Genomic DNA, 19,470 nt, shown 5'->3' with positions numbered 1-19,470 from the left:
TTTGCCTCACTCTCCCCTCTCCATTCTCTCTCGGTCCCGGATAAGTTGGCAAGTCCAGCCCAATATGGTGGCTCTCCTCCTTTCAGCCAGCTGCTTCCTTCTCTTTCTCTTCCTCTCTTTCTGTTAATAGCTAAACATAGTGGAAGGCTGCTTATCACCAAACTAGAAAAATTCTCTAGGTTTACAAATTTCTGCTCCTCCATCTCCTTTGCAGACATTGCTCTGAAGGCCCAGCACTTTCGAAAGAAAAGGCTTCGGGGAGAAGCGGCAACTGAGCTGGTAGTGGGTCCTCCGTAATCAGCAGACGCTGGGGAGGAAAGGAGTGATGTTTGACAGCAGCTGGGTGAGGGGAAATGAAATCACAGAACCCACAGAAGTGGTGTTGAGACAACGTACCTGCCCGCTGAAGACGGCCCCGAATTCACCCTGTGCCATCCTTCCTGAGTTTCCACAACGAAGTGGACTCTCAGGCCAGTCAACTAGGGTGGGGTCAGGGGGACGTGTAACCAGAGAGGTGACAGCCTGTGCCTGCACGAAAAGGTCCAGTGCCCCCACTGGGAGAGCAGAATGGCAGCCACCCACCAGAGCATGAACCGGGGAACCAGTCATCTGCCCCTGGCCAGCTCCCCCTCCCCCCCAGGAAGAAGGAAGTCAAGTGGATGAAGAAATGGGGAAGTCCAAGCTGCTCCTGCAGTGGCTTCTAAGGGTCTATGTGACACTTGACTCTAATCCCCAGGGAGACAAAAGCCTCTGCCATAAACACGATTAGCAAGGGGTTTCTGGAAACATTTCCTCAGGATGCAGAAAGGATAAGGAGAATTGGGCATACCCCTTCGCGTCTCAAAATAATCTCAAGTAGGCCTTTTGCAAGCTGTGGGCCTTTTTCCCTTCACCTGCCATTTGCAGGCGCAGGCTTGCTATTTGTACTCTTTTCAGCAACAGGGGGGTAATTTGTAACGAATTTCAGCTGCAGGGGAGCGGTGCGCACAGAGTCAGATGCCATTTGGAAAACTGCTCCTCTCCACGTAAATCTCCCCGGTTTCCGGACGTGCATTGAGAAGCGCGCTTCGAAAATGGCTTGCGCTGGAAAGGCTCCCTTCAAAATAGGGAGTTCGATTTTTAAATTTAATCTTAAGATTTTAGAGATAATGGGATTGCAGTCTTGGGCATTCAACACTGGCCTCCTTAGCAATCACTTTTGTAATTTAGGAAAATAAGGAACAGAAAAGTAAAAGAACTTCCTCATTGTCAGGCAGCAAGTCAACAGTAGAGCTTGAACTTGACTTTTCTTCTAAGGGGAAGGCGTTGTACTCTATAAACTCCGGATAAATTACCCTCCACCCAGCAAATATTACGGTTGTTCTATTTGGGTGCTCACAAAAATTAGAGCGATGAAAAAAATACGGATGTTACAGTGATGAAACATTTTTGTTTTTAATGACTTAAAGGTGCTTTACCTTCCCCCCAAGTCTGGGAGAACGCAAGCGAGGAGACAAAGAGGCCTGGGGTGGGGCAAAGGCCCTCCACTGGCCTGAAAGCTGAGTCACAGGAATCTACCCCTGCAGAGGGGAGGCCCTCCAGCGAGAGACAGCGCACCCTTGCTTGGGGATGCCTGCATCAGACAAAGCCAGCTTCGCAGTAAAGGAATGCCTGTCCCCTTAGGTCCTGCCCAGGCCCTTAGTCGTCATGCTCCGGTCCCCAAGAGCAGCTTTGTGCGGCTGTTGCAAAAATCCATTATGATAATATAGACATAAAAGGGGGAGAATGCATTATGGAGGAAGGCTTGGAAGGTGGGCTTTTGCTCGTCTTATTTTTTCCGCCATCGCTGCGGTGAGGGTGCATTGGTGGACGTTGGGGGGAGGGGGGCGCCAAACGCCAGGCAGGCCCCCGGACGCCGTTCCGGAGCCGCGGCGCGAAGGAGTTAAGCGAGCCCGCGGGTGACATCACCTCATTTACATAGGAGCGGCCATATAGCGGCGCCCGCCGCGCCCTGCTCGGCATTCGGCGGCGGCTACTTCGCGGATCCGTCTCCACTCGCTCGCGCACCTCGCTCCGGTGAGCCCCAGGGCCCCTGCCTCTTGCCCTCCGGTCCCCTTCCCGCCCGGCGCCCGCATCCCCCTTAAGGCATCCCTAAAGCTGAGCCTCAGTGGTCCTGCCCGGAAAGGCTGCCTTGGGATGCTAAACCCTTCCAGATGCTGGGTAACGGGGTCGAGAATTTGGTGATTTAAAAGACAATACTGGGGCGGTTTGCTACGCAGCCTCGAGGGAACATATTTTCTTTCTTTTTTTTTTTTTTGCCCCCGAAAGGCATTCTGCATTGCCTCTTAGGCGGTGATTAATGAGGAACAGAAAGATCCTTTGTTCCAACTCACACCCACCCAAGCCCAGAGCTGCAAAAATTCATTTTTTCCTCTAGCTTCTGATGGCCTCGTGGGCTATTAGCTGTCCAGGTTTAAGGCGGCTGAGCTATACTGGGAAGTTAAGAAAAAAACCCTTCTTGCAGGAGAAGCTGTGCAGAGGCTGCCGAATTGCGCCTAAATGCAGATCAAGATTGATTTATGGGGTGTGGGGGCAGCTTTATGTGCGGCTGGCTGCATTGTTGAGCGCGAAGGAGGAAGCGGATAGGGCGGTGGTCAGAGGCGCCCGGCAGCAGCTGCCGCCTTTGTGAAAAGAGAAGAAAGCCAGAGGGGCCCGCGTTTTGGGGGGAGAGATCACGTATAAAAAACGGAGACGCTGTGTGCAACCTTGGCTTCATTTTAAGAATTTTTACTTGATTCCCCCCTTAAACTTGAAAGGGCTTCATTATTTATTCTCTACTCCTTCTAGCCAAATTTTACTGTTTAAACGCTGTGATTAACCCACAGTGGTCAATTTCATTTTTTCCAAAAGATTCGGCCTGCTAACGTGAGAGCGATCTTCCATTTGGGTCCTCCGCGTTTTGAAATCTTAAAGCGGGGGTGTTTTGGGTTTTTTTTCTTTCTGTAGAAGGAGGAAGAGCTTTAGCCCTGAAGGAAAGCGGAAGGAGGCAGAGCGGGGTTTCAGGCAGGAGATGCGAGGGGAGAGGCTCGCTTCTGAGCCCGGAGAGACGAGAGTGGGTGGCTCGCTCTCACCCTCGCTCTCGGCTTTGTACTTACAGCTTCCTCTGCAACCATGTCTGACAAACCCGATATGGCTGAGATTGAGAAATTCGATAAGTCCAAATTGAAGAAGACGGAAACGCAAGAGAAAAATCCACTGCCTTCAAAAGAAAGTAAGTCTCCCCCCCTTCGCCCCGCCACTTCTTGAGAAAAGGCTGGGCGGGAGTGGCGGTGGGTAGGAGAGGATGGGAGGGGCTGGGAGAAGAATTCGGAGCGGGGGGGGGGGGGGGGCGAGGGAGTGCGGGGGAGGAGCCGACGGTTTTATGATGAATGTGGTCTGGAAAGGTTAGTTAAAAATTGTTTCGCAGTCAGCATAGGGCTTTAATAATTTAATAATAGCTGAATAATATACCATTAATATGCGAATGCTTTTTATCTGTTAAACTGTTGTATTGTAAATATTGTAAATAATGGAATGCCTATTGATACTTGTAGAATTTTTACGATATGGAAAGATCTTTTAAACGGAAGTACCATAATCCTATACTAGGCTATACTGAATCTGCATAATCGGCCTCCTCCATCTTTTTTCTTTTTGTCTTTTTCTTTCCGGTCACAGCGATTGAACAGGAGAAGCAAGCAGGCGAATCGTAATGAGGCGTGCGCCGCCAATATGCACTGTACATTCCACAAGCATTGCCTTCTTATTTTACTTCTTTTAGCTGTTTAACTTTGTAAGATGCAGAGAGGTTGGATCGAGTTTAAATGACTGTGCTGCCCCTTTTCACATCGAAGAATTGAGAACTACTGACAACGAAGGCGCGCCTGCCTCTCCATCTGCCTGTCTGGCTGGCAGGGAAGGAAAAGAACTTGCATGTTGGTGAAGGAAGAAGCTGGGTGGGTGTCGACAGTGAAATCTAGAGTAAAAACCAAGCTGGTCCAAGGTGTCCTGCAGGCTGTAAAATGCAGTTTAATCAGAGTGCCATTTTTTTGTTCAAATGATTTTAATTATTGGAATGCACAATTTTTTTAATATGCAAATAAAATGTTTTAAAACCTGGCTGGTGTGACTGTTTGGTGTTTGGAAGGAGCGGCTTATTGGAAGATGAAACCTTTCCAAAGGGGCCTGCCTCTTGGTCTCACTGGGGAGCAAGAGATGACAAACATCTGGTAATTTAAGTAAATTCTTGAACGACATAGACATGGGTTTCATCCAGGTATGTGTCGTAGCTCGTCTGTTATAGGTGATTTCGAGATCATTTTCTTAAGCTGATTGAATTCCTAGTATGAGTTGTATGAAAACTGATAACATGTTTGCAGTTCTTAACTTTTATAGCGTTTGCTAAGCCAACACTGAATTTATTGCATCCAATCGAGAGATGAAGGTGGTGATAAGTCAGCACAGTATTTGTTTCAGGTGTCAAACCAAACTCGGGTTATTTAGCCAGTGACCAGCACTGACACAAAGAATTTAAGCAGTCTTGTCAAATAAGGAAAAACTTAGATTTTTAGCAGCTATTTTATAAAAAAAATCGAGATGTCGTCTTCCTCCTCTAATGGTTGGTTCCAATTAGAATTAAAGATTTAAAATTGCTTTTATAAAGTAAGTGCGTGTGCGATTAATGATGTCATTGAAAATGATTGAATCCTCTTGATTTGAATAATGAAAAAATCCTTGGATTTAAAGGACACCAGCAGGACAAGGATAAAAGTTGCTCAGTTTAAATCCTGGAGGAAGTAATTGGCTCAGGTCCAGAGCTTGCCTGTCGAGTCCTTACTACCTTCTCCATCATTTGAAGCACCTATTTTAACTGGCGGGTAGAGGCCAAGCTTTTGTTTTGAGGTGTTTAATGTGCAGGAAGGAAAAGAAGGTAGCAGTTTTTTAAAGTATAAGAGATGTCCTTAACAAAAGTCCTTAATGGATTCCTCCTTTCTGTAAGAAAGGGTACAAGTATTTTTTCAAAAATAAGAGCAGTTGGATTTAGTGAAAAAATTTAAGAACACTGGTGCACCCGCTATCTCAGCAAAGCTAAGATTTACAATGCAAATGTCCAAAAAGTTAAACTTTTTTCCCCAAAACTGACTTGTGAAAATATGCTTTTTAAAGGAGAGGGAGTGGAGGGCACATTGTTCATCACTATTAAACCGGTTGATTTCATTTCCTTTGCTCAACGCTTATTTTGAGAAATGCACAGGAAACCCTTCACCTGTGGTTTACACAATCAACCAGCCCATCAGCTAGAAGCCTGTATCTGCATCATAAGGCAAGGGATGTGGACTGGCGGCTGCAAAACCTGAAGTGCCACCTGGTCGAGATGAGAGCGGTGAGCACAAAGGTGTCTGGGAGCCTTCTCAAGATGGAGCCTCCAGCCCTGCATTTTCTTTTCCTGCTTACAAGGAAAGGTGTGGGCAAAATGAAAATGCCCAAGGCCCAAGATCAACCAAGCCCCCAGGAGGTTTAGGTTTTTGCCGTGTGCATTTTTCAAACAACTCAAAGATGAAATCAGATTTTAAGAAATGAACACAACTCCAGTGTCCCTCCATTTAAAAATAAAAATGAGCATTAAGGGGGAAGGGATGATTCATGAAATCAAGTGATGGCAGGGAAGACCTTTTTCTCTTGGGAAGACAAAGCTAAAACATAGCAAAAAGGATAAGTAAGATACAAAATTGGGTAATGATTGAATTTTGGGCTGCTCAGTGTGTGGGATGGGGAAATTCAGAAGGTTCTGCACAGATCACAGTGTGCGCTTAATTGCTGCGCAGGGGGATGGGGTGGTGGGAAAGGCTGCTTTTTGTTTTTTGATGGGGAAAGAGAATTCTTTTTTTCTTCCCAGGAGAATCTTCCCAGAAGGGCTGGGGGTATAGATGATTCAGTATGGGAACTTTCACTCCTATTTAGGAGCTTAGAGTGGACAGGCGTTTTCACAGACGCGAAGGGGACCTGTGGTTACCATTAGAATGAGGGATCGTTCCAACTGAAGGCGACCCTAGCCATTGCATCTACTGCACCTCTGACCACCCCCCACCCCGCCAGGAGGAAACAGGCCAAGGGAGCTTACATAAGAGCCAAAGGTCACACAGTCCTGTCTGAGACTTCTGCAAATTTTGAATTGATCAGGACGAATAAAGCAAAAGTAGAGGAAGTAAAAAGAGGCCCACCAAAGGACTCTCAAGACAGAGTCTTAGTCATTTCTAAATCTCACAAACTCCTCTACCTGCGAGGATTGAGTGTGTGTGTGTATGTGGAGTGGGGCGGGGGAGGCGTGCAAAGTCTTAGCGAACCTGCAGCCTGTCCCCTGTACAGGCCTCTTCCGTCCCTCATGATCATCGCGTCCTCCCCACACCCTTGTGACTTAGATACTGTCTTTTTTAAAGGCACCAGAAAGATCTATTTATTTCCCTAAAGAAGCATCTAACGCCTCAAGACACAGAAATAAAATAATTTTCTATTCTTTCTAAACATATGGGGCCAATTTTGTGCTTACTAGAAAGAACAGTGCATTTTGGAAACAACATTATGGCCAAAAAATAAAAGTAAAAAATCTTGAGCCTTTCTTAGTTCAAGAATGTAAATTGAAAACATTGTTTCCTAACATTGAAAGCACTTAACACTTGATTTCCCTGGTGGCCTTTGCTGGCCCCAGCACCCCCTCCCCAACTCTCTCTCTTTTAAGAGTGGTTTACTCTGCAATCTAAGAGAATTAAACACACCAATTTGAAGTTCAACTCTATTTTATTTGCATGAAATGAGAAGGGGCTAAATTACAAATTTAGGACACAGACGTCAATGAAGTAAGCTCGGAAGAAAATCTGTTTCTAAGACCTATATTTCCAGTTTGTTTTTTCCTTGCACACTTGTGTAGACTTTTGTCTCTCTGGTCACATTGTCGTGTTAGCATCATCGCTACTCGGCTTCTGAGACCTTTGTGGGCAGGTCCAAGCACCCTACGTTTGTACTGGTCTATTCTTCCTTCCGTGTCCAGTCATGCCTGCCAGAGTAATGGGCATCTACATACACTTTTCCCCTGTTAATTGATGGAGACTTCATTTAACATGCTTGTTTTGGCATATCTTTGAATACGTGAATGTGATGTTAGCATGATTTTAAGTATATTTTTACAAATATATTTAAAGAGCCATGAACACTACTTTGCCACTATCCTTGATTGTGTTTTGAACCAATGCTTATAGCCAATTACATATTATTAAGCTAGGGCGCTGGGTCGTTAGTTCACCCCACCAATGTTGATTGACTGCCCGGTCCTGCCCGGTATTTTCTTTGCCACAGACATACAGTCATAAATAAGAACATGTAGTCCCTGTCCTCATGTGTCTTTCCTCGGTTACCGGTGCCTTTTTCATCTAAATCTGAGTGGAAAATGCTAAGAAATTATTCTTTTCCATTTTTAGGGTGAATGCTGAACCTAAGGGCTTTGAATTTTTAAATGAGTGTTAAGATCTATTCTTTGCGATAGTGTGGACATTTTTCCAAATGCATCTATAATGATTGCATTCCAATTCCTCCAATAGCTCGATGGAGAATGAAATTTGATGGAAACCAACTGATTCTTTGCATCACAATCAAATATTTTATCAGCATAGAAAGATTGGGCATAATAACTCTTGCCTGTTATCTTTTGATAATCCTTTATGAGGAATGTGCAAGATTTAGGAAGGCACTGAATGGATATTATTTTAAAAATCTATCTTTTTCTAGGATTTTATGATTTAGGTGCTGAATTTCCAGAGAAATACCTCTTATTGCTAAATCCTCACTCTTCTGTCAGCCTTCTTTCTCCAATTCGACTGTAAGATTGTTGGGTGCAGAAAGGGTCACTCACATTTTAAAATCCTTCTGCGAACGTAGGAAGATGCTGACCACATGATGATATCCGTAGGTATAGTGCCTGGCTGAGTGACAGCCGGGTCACACTTGTCTAGTAGGATTCCACGGTTTCGAGCGCCAACAGAGAGGGATAAGTTATGTTCATGATCTAGTCAAAGCAGATGGAGCTATTCCTGTCTCATTCTTGTCAAACCAGAGGAAATCATGCCCTTTCTCATTACCACACTGAGCTCTGTAAGTGGCTGATACCATTCAGTTACACGGAGACTTTGTGAGAGTGTTTGCCCAATCTAGAAACAAAAATATTTCATCAGATTGTACATATATATGTATAGACCTCTAGTGCCACTTAGTTATTTCAACCTAAAGTAATGGCCTGTGAGGAGGGTGGAAAGAATCATTCTTGATTTACTCAGCAAACATTTATTGAGTGCCTTCTGTGTGCCCAGCTCTTTCCTGGTTGCTGGGAATAGGAAGATGAATCGGACCCGGGCCTGACAGGAGAGGCAGGCCCAGGAGGGTGAATCGCCATATACAGCGTGAACCACAGATCTGTTCACTTACCCACCAACTAGTCCCTGAGCTGCCGTTTTTGCCAGGTCATAGCTTGAGCTGGGAGATAAACTGGAAGCAGATTGTGCAGGGGCCCTAGGCCGGGCTAAGGAGTTTGAAAACGGCCTTTAGGCAATTAGGAGCTATCAGAAGCAAAATCGTTTCGCCCACATGAGCCAGCTTGTAGACTATTTCTGTTCAGAATGTAGCTAATATGAGGGGTAGGGCAAAGAAGCTGTCCATACTTGTCGTTGAAAAAGCACATGATCAGTGTGACATTAACCTAGTATGAGAAGGAAATAAATCATACTTTTATTGGTATTTCTTAGTCTGCATTTCAGCAAGACAGGCTGTAACACCCATGTTGTAAACACTTTCGTGTCCATTTGCTACCAATTTTTATACTGGTGTGGACAGAGAGTTCATCTATTTGAAATGGTTAAGATTACATTTTTTTGTGGACTCTGAGGTTTATAGTGCCTTATACTAGGATTTGCACATTAAAAGCTGGTCTTCAATCATCTATTAGTTTCCTGAGGCTGCTGTAACAAATTACCACAAACTCAGTGGCTTAAAACAGCAGGAATTCATTCTCTCACGGTTCCAGAGGCCAGAAGTCCAGCATCAAGGTGTCGGCAGGCCACGCTCCCTCTGAGAGGCCATAGGGGAGAATCTTTCCTTGCCTCCAGCTTCTGGTGGCTACAGGTGTTCCTTGGAGGGTGGTTGCATCAATCCAATGTCTGCCTTCATCTTCACGTGGATTTTCTCTGTCTCTCTGTCTGTCACCTTCTGTCTAAGGACACTTTTTTTTTTTCAGGAAGATTAGCCCTGAGCTAACTGCTGCCAATCCCCCTCTTTTTGCTGAGGAAGCCTGGCCCTGAGCTAACATCCATCTTCCTCTACTTTATATGTGGGACGCCTACCACAGCATGGCTTGCCAAGTGGTGCCATGTCCGCACCTGGGATCCGAACTGGTGAACCACGGGCCGCCAAAGCAGAACGTGCGAACTTAACTGCTACACCACTGGGCTGGCCCTAAGGACACTTGTTATTGGATGTAGGGCCCACCTGAGTAGTCCAGGATGCTCTCATCTCAAGATCCTTAACTACATCTGCAAACACTTCTCTTCCAAATAAGTTAACACTCATGAGCTTCAGGGGTTTCACGTGGCTAGAGCTTTTGGGGGCCACCATTCAACCCACTAGGAATTGTGACCAGTAAATCTTCTAGAAGAGGCGTGGTACTTCAATGGTTGAAATGGTAAACTGTGGGCAAGGACATCGTACTGAGCAAGTGGGTTTGTGAGAAGAGAGCGTAATTGCAGTTTTTTGTATTAATCAGAAAGTTACTCCATGATATAAGGATTAATATGGAAAAACTTATAGGAGCCGTTGAGCGAGTGTAGCCAAAGGGACATGGAATGGAAGGAACATCAAAGGTTTGGGCTGGGTTATATGTTTACTGTGATTACAGAGATGAATAACATGGGTGGTCATAGAAGAAAACAGTTGGGCTGGGACAGTAATTTGAAATGTCCTCAAGGCATGTGAAAAATGCCATCTGGGAAAATAAGTATATACACTATTATAAGTAGTTGGAGAGGCCAGTCCCGAAAATTAAAAAGAAAATAATAAGTAAGAAGAATATAAACTGGATTATTTGAAGAAAGGATTGTACTATATAACCCTGAACTTGTTGTTTCAAAAATTGTTGTTAACTGGAGCTAGGAAGATGAGAGCACCATGAGTTCATATATCCAAACACAAATTCTCCAAGCCGTATAGATACGCCTAAGGTATTCCTTTAAGATTCCACTGACCTCCTCTTTAAAAGCTCCGTGTCATGGCAGAGATACATGAATATACGCACACGCACCAAGAACAAACATATTAGCAACTAATGTCTTGAACCCTCATTCAATCAGGGCTGCTTTTCTGAAATAGGTCATGAAGTTTCCCCATAGAAGGGATGAATACCAAAAAATAAATCTATTTAGTTCTCACTCCAAGTTTCAAAGAATGAATTCTTCAGATTAGAAAGAGGTGAGGTCAATGGATTCTAACTCGGACCTTAAAAACCATCTGCCCCAAGGAAGGCTACTCCACACTGTGGACTCGAGTCCTTTGAAACAGCTTTGATTTATTTTCTCTCTCCTTCTCTCCTGGAAGCTGATGCCTATGTGTGTTGATGTCTACATGTGTTCAGAATTTTTTAGGCATTGGGCTTGACCAAGGCCACCTGTCACTTGGCCCCTTGTCACCACTCTGTACCACAGATATTTCCACTTAGGTCCTCAGTAGGGTGTGAGGGTAGTTAGGGCTTTAGGTCACAGGACCAGGTGAACAAAACAGTGAGGGACCCAGGCTTAGTTAAGGAAAGGAGGCGGAGGGAGATGCCTCCAAACCACACAACCCCATGCTATTCTCACCACTGGGCACCACCCCGGCCTGCTGCACTGGGGCCACACCCTGCAGTGGGGTTTTTCAAACCATAGGCCGGGAGACTTACAGTTTCAGGACATCAATTTAGTTGATTCTTGTCAGCATTAAAAACGAAAAAAAATACCGGACAAGCCAAAACAGATCACTAAAGAGAAACCAAACAGGGCTGACCAGACTCTCCCGCATGGTCAGGGTGGGTACTGTTTAATCGCACTTCTGGGTCAGTTATCTATGTGGGAGATTGTGTGTTTACTGGCCTGTGATGTCAAATGTTTTTCTTAGTGTGAGTCAGTCACACTTATCAAGACATCCATTCCCCGACCTCCTGCCTCCTCATGGCCTCATTTCCTTTCTCTTCTCCATCTAGCTTCCACTCCTAATCTATCACTTCACATCGATTTTAAACTCCATCCTCCTTATGCCCTGCTGAAGTCACCCTGCACACCCCAGTCCTGAATCTGCTCCAAGGGCCTATGTTTTCCATTTTCATCCCCTGGAGCATGTCATCCAGGCTCCCAAGTGCTAACAGACAAAATGATACACGTTTCCATGCTGTCACCACTAAACTTGTCACTTATTCCTGGTCAGCTCCCTGTTAGCTGTGCAACCTTGCATATGCTTTATAACTTCTCTGAGCTTTGCTTTTCTCATCTGCGAAGCGGGGGAGGGGATGGTCCTGAAGCATGGGCTTGCTGTGAGGGTTGAAGGAAATCTGTGCACCCCGTACATGATAGGTGCTCAACAGATGGTCGTTTTTATAATAAGGACATTCTCTTACATAACCGCGGGCGCATGATCGAATTCAGGAAATTTAACATCAATACAATGCGATCATTGTCTAATAGAAAGTCCATATTTAAACCTTGCCAGTTGTTCCATTAATGTCTTCTACAGCAGTTTTCTTCCGGCATGTCGCTGTCATGTTTCTTGAATCTGAAACAATCCTTCAGCTGTTCTTTGTCTTTCAAGACATTCACATTTCTGAAGAATACAGACCAGCTGGTTTGTAGAATTTCTGTCAATATGGGTTTGCCTGACGTTTTTTCATGATTAGACTCAGATACTTTTCGGTAGGAATACCCTAGGAGGGATGTTGGGTCCCTCTCGGTGCCCCACATAGGAAGCCCCACATCGTCAATTCATTGACGATGACTTGGATCACTTGCCTACGTGGTTGCCACCGGTTTCTGTGCTGTAAAACGACCATTTTCCCCTTTGTAATTAATCAGTAACCTGTGGAGAGACTCTCTGAGGCTCAAGTCTCCCCTTCCTCATGAAATTTTCACCACATAGTTTTGGCATTTATTGATGATTCTTGCCTGAATCAATTGCTTCTATGATGTCAGCAAAAAGGTGACTTTCTAACTCTATCATTCCTTCAAATATGACCTATCACTGTTGTGCAGCCCACCTTATACGTAGAAACCAATGAATGCAGTTTCAAAATGTATATACTAACGATATGAAAAATAACAGCAGCTTATATATGTAGGCCTGGGGGCTTGTTCTGCTTGGCTAGACTCACATTATAGAGGTGGCTTGTTATAAGGAATATTTTCCAAGGCCCTTTCAAGATAGGGCTGATAACGGGCCTGTGCCGTCACCATTGCATCTTTAAGAGTCAGCTTAGGGCTCGTCTGCAACCGACATTGTCACACGTGATTGTGATTGTGTGATTATGGCTGTGATTTTGAAGAATACAGATGCAGATGGGTAACTCACATTCACATTCAGTTCGAACTAGATCTTTAACGCTGATTTTGATCAACCACAAATATTATTCAGTTCCCGAGATCTGGCAGAGAAATTTCTCGTCTTTAGTTGTGCAAGGCTATAGCAAAGGCTTGAAGTGCCAAGGGACGGTGGGGGCAGATCCTTTTCGGGTTCCCGATAGACCATGGATGTTTGCATTATGAAGGAACACCGACCCCTCGGGAAATAACAGAGTGCGCCTTCAGCACCCTCGCTTTGCACTGGCACCGCACGCAGAAGGCATCTGCTCTTTCTCTGACAGCCCAGAAGTGGCTTCAGAATTGCGAGCTTGACTTCGATCAGGTGCCTGCGTTTCAGCAAGCCTTAAACAAACATCCCCTGTTCTACTGGTCAAACACATCTCCCCAGCACTAGCCCGAGAGGACCGAAAGGTAGAGCTCCAAGGTCCTCTGGCCCTCTTCCATTTTCTACCTGGGAAAAAATGTCTTCACCAAATACTGCTGTTTGCTTCTGACCAGAACTGGCCCCATCCTATCTGAGGCTGGAGGCCAGTGCTAATGCAGCTTCATGCCCAAGCAGTGGCTCACTCCCAGAGTCCTTTTAAAGATAACCTGACCACGTATTTGTTAGGGAAATCAAGACAGTCTGATTTGAATGGGGGCATAACCTCAATAGAGGCAGAGTCTCCAACACCTATTTATAAATAATAAAATTTTTCTCCTGTTTTTTGGGGGCGGTTGGGGGATAGCAGTTAACTTTCTAAAAGTATTTTTAATTCCCTTGCTTTAATTAATTCCCTTGCTCCCTTTGGGTGACGCTTTTTATTAGTTTCTTGTTTAGCTTCACTATATATGCAAAAGCAAATATGTATTTTTATCTGCCCTCTCCTTCCACGATTGGTGTTTAAATCATCTTTCTAATATAGTATGCTTAAACTTTTAAAATTATTATAAGAATAATATATATCTGTTTTTTAAATAAATCAAACAATATAGAATGCACTGAATGAAAAAGGGAAAGTTCCCCTAGCCTCCAACTCATTTTCCAGAGGTAGCCACCGTTAACAGTTTTATGTGAACCATTCCAGATGTTTCCTTAACAGTAGTATTAGTGGCCCTAGCCGTTTGTTAAATTTTCCAGAAAATGAAAGCTGATTGTTAAACACGGCCACTTTTAAAAATTAGATTTCATAAACATACAATGAAATAAATTATATTGTAAGTAAAGGTAAAAGTACTCATAGCTCATCACTGCCTGAGTATTTTACTACGATCTATGCTCTTGGGGATAATTATGTCTATTGTATGTATCTGATGCTGGAAATGCTACAAAATGGTGGCTACTGGTCATCTCTTCTCAAGGCCTCTTGAGGACTTTACACCTCTATTGACATAGAAGGTAAAAGATATTCCATCAAAATGAATCAAAAATATAAATTAGGAAATGTAAAGATGCAACGAAAATGTCAATGCAATTATTTTTAAATTTAAAGAAAATTGGATTACAACGAATGACATTGCTTAGTTAGGAAAGAAAATCGGCTAACTCTCACGGATGTACAAATATCCTTTCCCTCTTTTTATCCAAATGCCCAAGTAGATAAGGTCTGTACTCCCTCTCCTGGAAAGTCTCCTCTCTCATCCACCGGTCACTTTTTTGGTTGTCATTCCAGTGTCTCCCCTTGTCCCGAAATTTCCTGCTCCCCTTCATTCTCAGCTTTTTCTCTGGCTCTGCTTCTTCTACTTGTCCCTTAAATACTGCTTTCTCCAGGGCACTAACCTTGACCTTATACTTTCGTAGTTAGTTAGTTTCTCTAACCTGGTGACTTTACGACTCGCTTGGACTCCATCTGACTCTCTCCTAGGCTCCATCTGGCCGGACATCTCCACACGATTGTTGCTTAGTTCTTGTGTCTACCAAACTTATCCTCCCAACTTGGTCAATGGCATCATTGTTCAAGTCACACGACAATTCAACTGTATCCTGTTGGTCATCACTCACATCCATTACTCACCAGCACCAGGAATCTAATCCAAACGCTCTGCTCTTCGAACCTCCAGCTCCGTCCCTGGGTTCAGGTTTCTCGTTCTTTCTGTCTAGCTCTCTCTCCCTACATGCCCCATCCTCATCCCAATCACCTTCCAAGGCCCAAGTCATTTTGCATCCTCCAAGAAGTCTCCCTAGATCCTCACTCAGATTAATTTTGCCCTGCCCATGCCTCTACTGCATTCTGCTGGTACTTTCTCTGAAGACCTAGAGTGCATGCCTCATTGGAGTAGCATAAGTAACGGACCCTCTATTTCCCTCACCAGGTTGGAGGCTCCTGGGCTGGAGGGACAGAACAGATGCTAGCTCTGTGGAGCATGTGCTTAAGAAATATCAGTTGAATTGTTTTTGATAGAATACGTGCTACATATAGGAAACTTGCCAATGAAAGGTGTAGGAAAGAGCGAGTTTTCTCCGCCTCTGGCGTCACAAATACATGTCTCTACAGGTGCCCAGCAGGTCACATAAATAACTGGACAGCCCAAGCTCTGTCAAGAGGGGATGCAGCCCCTTCTCACTGCAGCCAATTACTGTAAGGAAACCTGGACCTGGCGTTGCCAAATTTTCTGATTTTTCAAGAGAAGGCAGGATTTTTAAATGTGCAATCTCCCAAGTTTTATTACTTGTTACTAATTAAACATATTTTAACCCTATTATTGTAAAATGAAAAAGAAGTAAACTACAAAAAATGTATAGTTTAATGTGTTATTATAAGGTGAACATCCAACTCTTCTAACCATAACCCAGGCCAAGAAATAAAACTTTGCCACCTGCCCCAGGAGCCTACGTGGGCTCCGTTCCAGTCTCAACACCCCCAAATTAACCACTGCCCTACTTTTAAACTAAGAATTTGCTTTTCTTTCCTTATGTTTTTATCATCTGGGTGTGCACCCCTAAGTGCTATATTCTTACTAAACACAAGTTTAGTCTTACTCATTTTTTTAAACTTGTGTCTTTTCATCTGCAACTTCCCTCTCCAACCCTTCCCTTTCCTTACAGCTTTTCTGCTGAAGTACCTGGGGTGTTTGACTTGTAAAGTTTCCCACCGTGTGGCTTTTGCTGATGATTATTGGACGGTGTGGCTCAACACGAGGTCTGCGTTTCCTACTTTTTGGCGACTAGATCCGGAACTCATGTTGCTTAATTAAAACGTTGTTTTAAATTGTGACTACGGTGGCCGGCTCCACGGCCGAGGGGTTAAGTTCAAGCGCTCTGCTATGGTGGCCCAGGGTTTCACTGGTTCGGATCCTGGGTACAGACCTAGCACTGCACGTCAGGCCACCCTGAGGCAGCGTCCCACATAGCACAACCAGAAGGACCCACAACTTAAAATATACAACTATGTACTGGGGGGCTTTGGGGAGAAGAATAATAAATAAATAAATAAATAAATAAATAAATAAATTCTGACTATCATTAGTTGGCAGCTCATCTCCACATCCTCTATCTACTTTGTTTCTCTATCTACTTACTTTACACTTACTATGAATAATAAATCAACTTCTTTCCCACTTTCCATGTTTACAGCATGAAGCTGTATTCTGATCTAACAGAATCAGAGTAATCATAATTATCACATTGTTGACCATGAACCTTAAGTGTAGTGGCTCTGTTGATCCTATAACATGGGCCACATGGGGATGCTTTAAAGGGAGAAACCAAGGCCCATCCCCAGATGATTTGTTTTCTTTCAGCCAGATGGTTCTTCAGGTGGGATTCGGCCAAGACACCAGTCTTTCCTTCACCGGATGACAAGGTTTCCTCCAAGCATGGGCCATATTGGTTTAAAAGAGAACTCTAGAACCACTTCCCACACATAGGGGTAACTCTTCTGCAGGTGCCAAAAGTCAGAAAGTTCTAAAGGCAGGAGGTGGGAGGGGTGGAGGTGAGTGAGAATGCAACAGAAGGGAAATGGAGCATTTCAAGTAGGCCCAATCATCCCTAGGGACCTATGTCTTCTACGGGGGTAAAAGGAAACAGGATTTGCAAAGAGAGCCTCAGGATAGCAAAGCTCTAGTGAAAATTCTATCAAGAAATCTATAATATCCCCTGAAAGAACACATAAGAAATAGAGAGGAAAGCAACATCAACAAAATGAGGAAAAAAAGGAATCCAGACAATAGAACCAAGACACTGACCTAACTGTTGGAGATGAGAAAACATTTTCCCCATTCACGAAAGGCCTGGTGAACAAAGCTAACATCGTGCGTCCGTGGTATGTTTGTGATTGTCATTATTTGAACCACTGAATTGTTTCAGGTAAAGCTTATCCATAGTGTTAGATTGCTGCCCCAAAGTCTTCTTCTTACAAGTCAGAGATGAAGAACTCAAATGCATAAAACATAATGACCGTTGATTAGTAGACTAATAACCAGGTGACAACCTGTCTCCGGGGAAGTGGCCCTGTGCAGCTACTGCCCTGGGGGGAGTTCTCTCCCGTTGAGTGGACATCCTGTCTCCAGGCAGGTGATGACCAATTATTCCAGCAGATAGGCACCTCCCTTTTTCTTCTCCTTTCCACCATCTTCACTTCTTTTTGCCTTGACTCCTGCATTTCTTATCCTATCTCAAGTTCACTGTTCATCAGACATGGCTAGGTGAAGTTTTCCTAAAAGAACATGGAGTTCAGTGTCTGGAAATAATTGACTTTCATTAAAATGGCTCTGATAGACCACTGACTTTCAAAAGAAGTTTCCTCTGGGTGAAAATCTGCCGGGTCACCATGCTTTGGTCATAACAAAATCTCACCCTGAGGGGGAAGAGATGCGTCTTCCTTACAGAAGAACTCCAAATGATGTGTGTGGCTCCTCCTCCCTCTAGGAGGGGAGGCTAATCCCGCTCACATGTACTTGAGGGTGGGCTAGATTGAGTGACTTCCTTCCAAAGAATAAGGTATGCACAGGGAGGGAAAAGCAGTAACGTTATAGTGGAGAAACCTGGCAGGCAGCCCCTTAACTAAGAGACGAAGGGTCACAGAGCCAGTGATGTCATGTAGATATCAGGTCCCCTCCCATATGTTGTGACCAGAAGGGCACTTCACCTCTTTCCAAAAAAAGCATAACCTCAGTCTCATGAGAAAAACCTCAGGCAAACCCAAATTGAGGGACATTCTACAAAATCCCTGACCAGTACTACTGAAAAGTGTCAAGGTCATAAAAAAATATGGAAAAACGAAGAAACTGTCACAGCCCAGAGGAGACTGAAGAGACATGATGACTAGATGCAATGTGGTCTCCTGGATTGAATCTGGAACGTAAAGGGGCATTTAATGGAAAAATCGGTGAAATTGGAATAAAGTCTCAAGTTTAGTTAAAAGTAATGTACTATTGTTGATTTCTTAGTTGTGACAAATGTACTGTGCTGATATAAGATGTTAACCACAGGGAAATTGAGTGAGGGATAAATGGGCCCTTTGTCCTATTTTTGAAACTTTTCTGGAAATATAAAATTATTCCAATATAAAGTTTTTTTAAAGAAATTAAATAAAAACAACAAAAGATATCTTTTTTTTTTATTTTTTAGCAAGATTAGCCCTGAGCTAACATCTGCTGCCAATCCTCCTCTTTTTGCTGAGGATGACCGGCCCTGAGCTAACATCTGTACCCATCCTCCTCTACTTTATATGTGGGATGCCTACCACAGCATGGCTTGCCAAGCGGTGCCATGTCCGCGCCCGGGATTCGAATCAGCGAACCCCGGGCCGCCAAGAAGTGAAACGTGCGAACATAACCACTGCGCCACTGGGCCGGCCCCAAAAGATATCTTTTAATTGCTCATGAAGTATTCAACATAGATATTTTAGTAATTCCATACTCCTCATATCCTGCTATTGCACAGACCAACTGTTAACACAGTAAAGACCTGGCTCCCATTTGCAATAACTCATGGCAAGCTGTTCAGTGTAAAAAGCAGCTGAAGTCAAGACTATAGATTTGACACCGGCTTATTAATTCTGTGTGATTCCATAGCAGTAGTCTCAGTCCTAGCTTTGTCTAGAGAGATCTTGTGCAAATGTACACTGAGTCAGAGTGGGCAAATACTCGCTGTGGTTCCCGCTGCCCCCCAGAAAAATAAGTGAAACCACATCTTCTCTTAAAGTTGAGCCAGCAGTGCTGTCTTGCCATGTGAAGACCGGCTTGATTATAATTAAAACTTTCATTTGACTATTAAAATTAAGGAACAGCTATAAATTAAGGTAACAATATTAAAACCTCTGGAGGTAAGTCTAAAAAATCCTCTCTGTAATTAGAGATCTACAAACTTAAGGAACACTAATTCTTTTTGGCGTCAAGCTCTCATTTTATAAGGAAGCCGGTATTTTGAAAATCACAGCTCTTCCAGGGCTGAGGACAAATTTTGGTTCTTGCCTAGGGTTCTTGCCTGAAATATTTTGCCCTTTTTGAACTAGAAGACTGATTTCTTATCCTGATTGGACATGTGAGAATCCGGGTGGTCTTGGTCTTGTCGTGACCTTTCTAGATTTGACTTTCCATAGCTCTTTAGTTAGATGTTAGGTTATCAACCTTATTTGACTCTTCTAGCTCAAAAAAGTTGGAGTTTTTATTGCAATAATGAAAATAATACCCCCTAACACTAGCTCTCCTTAAAAACAGAAGCCATTAGTTATAGGTAGTAGATTTGGTTATTAATTGTTTGTATATTCTTCTTTGCACTTGTCTATATTTTCCAAATGTGTGTGTGTGTGTGTGTGTCTCTATATATAGTCATGTAAATAGAAAGCTGTATCTGGAAGCACAATAAGGACATATGCCAATAGCTTTTTCATTGACT

General features: G+C 43.8%; 1 protein-coding gene across 1 annotated transcript; it reads left to right on the top strand.

Moving 5' to 3' along the window:
- The first annotated feature begins 1,749 nt into the window (after window positions 1-1,749).
- TMSB4X (thymosin beta 4 X-linked) lies at window positions 1,750-4,137 on the top strand. The gene is made up of 4 exons (XM_046672571.1): window positions 1,750-1,790; window positions 1,961-2,055; window positions 3,137-3,250; window positions 3,697-4,137. The coding sequence occupies exons 1-4, from the start codon at window positions 1,765-1,767 to the stop codon at window positions 3,729-3,731; spliced, it is 270 nt and encodes an 89-aa protein (XP_046528527.1). The 5' UTR covers window positions 1,750-1,764; the 3' UTR covers window positions 3,732-4,137.
- The last annotated feature ends 15,333 nt before the right edge of the window (window positions 4,138-19,470 follow it).

The sequence above is a fragment of the Equus quagga genome, chromosome 10 (assembly GCF_021613505.1).
Source record: "Equus quagga isolate Etosha38 chromosome 10, UCLA_HA_Equagga_1.0, whole genome shotgun sequence".
Lineage (NCBI taxonomy): Eukaryota > Metazoa > Chordata > Mammalia > Perissodactyla > Equidae > Equus > Equus quagga.
Note: the sequence above shows the minus strand (reverse complement) of the source record. Positions and strands in the feature narration are given on the sequence as shown.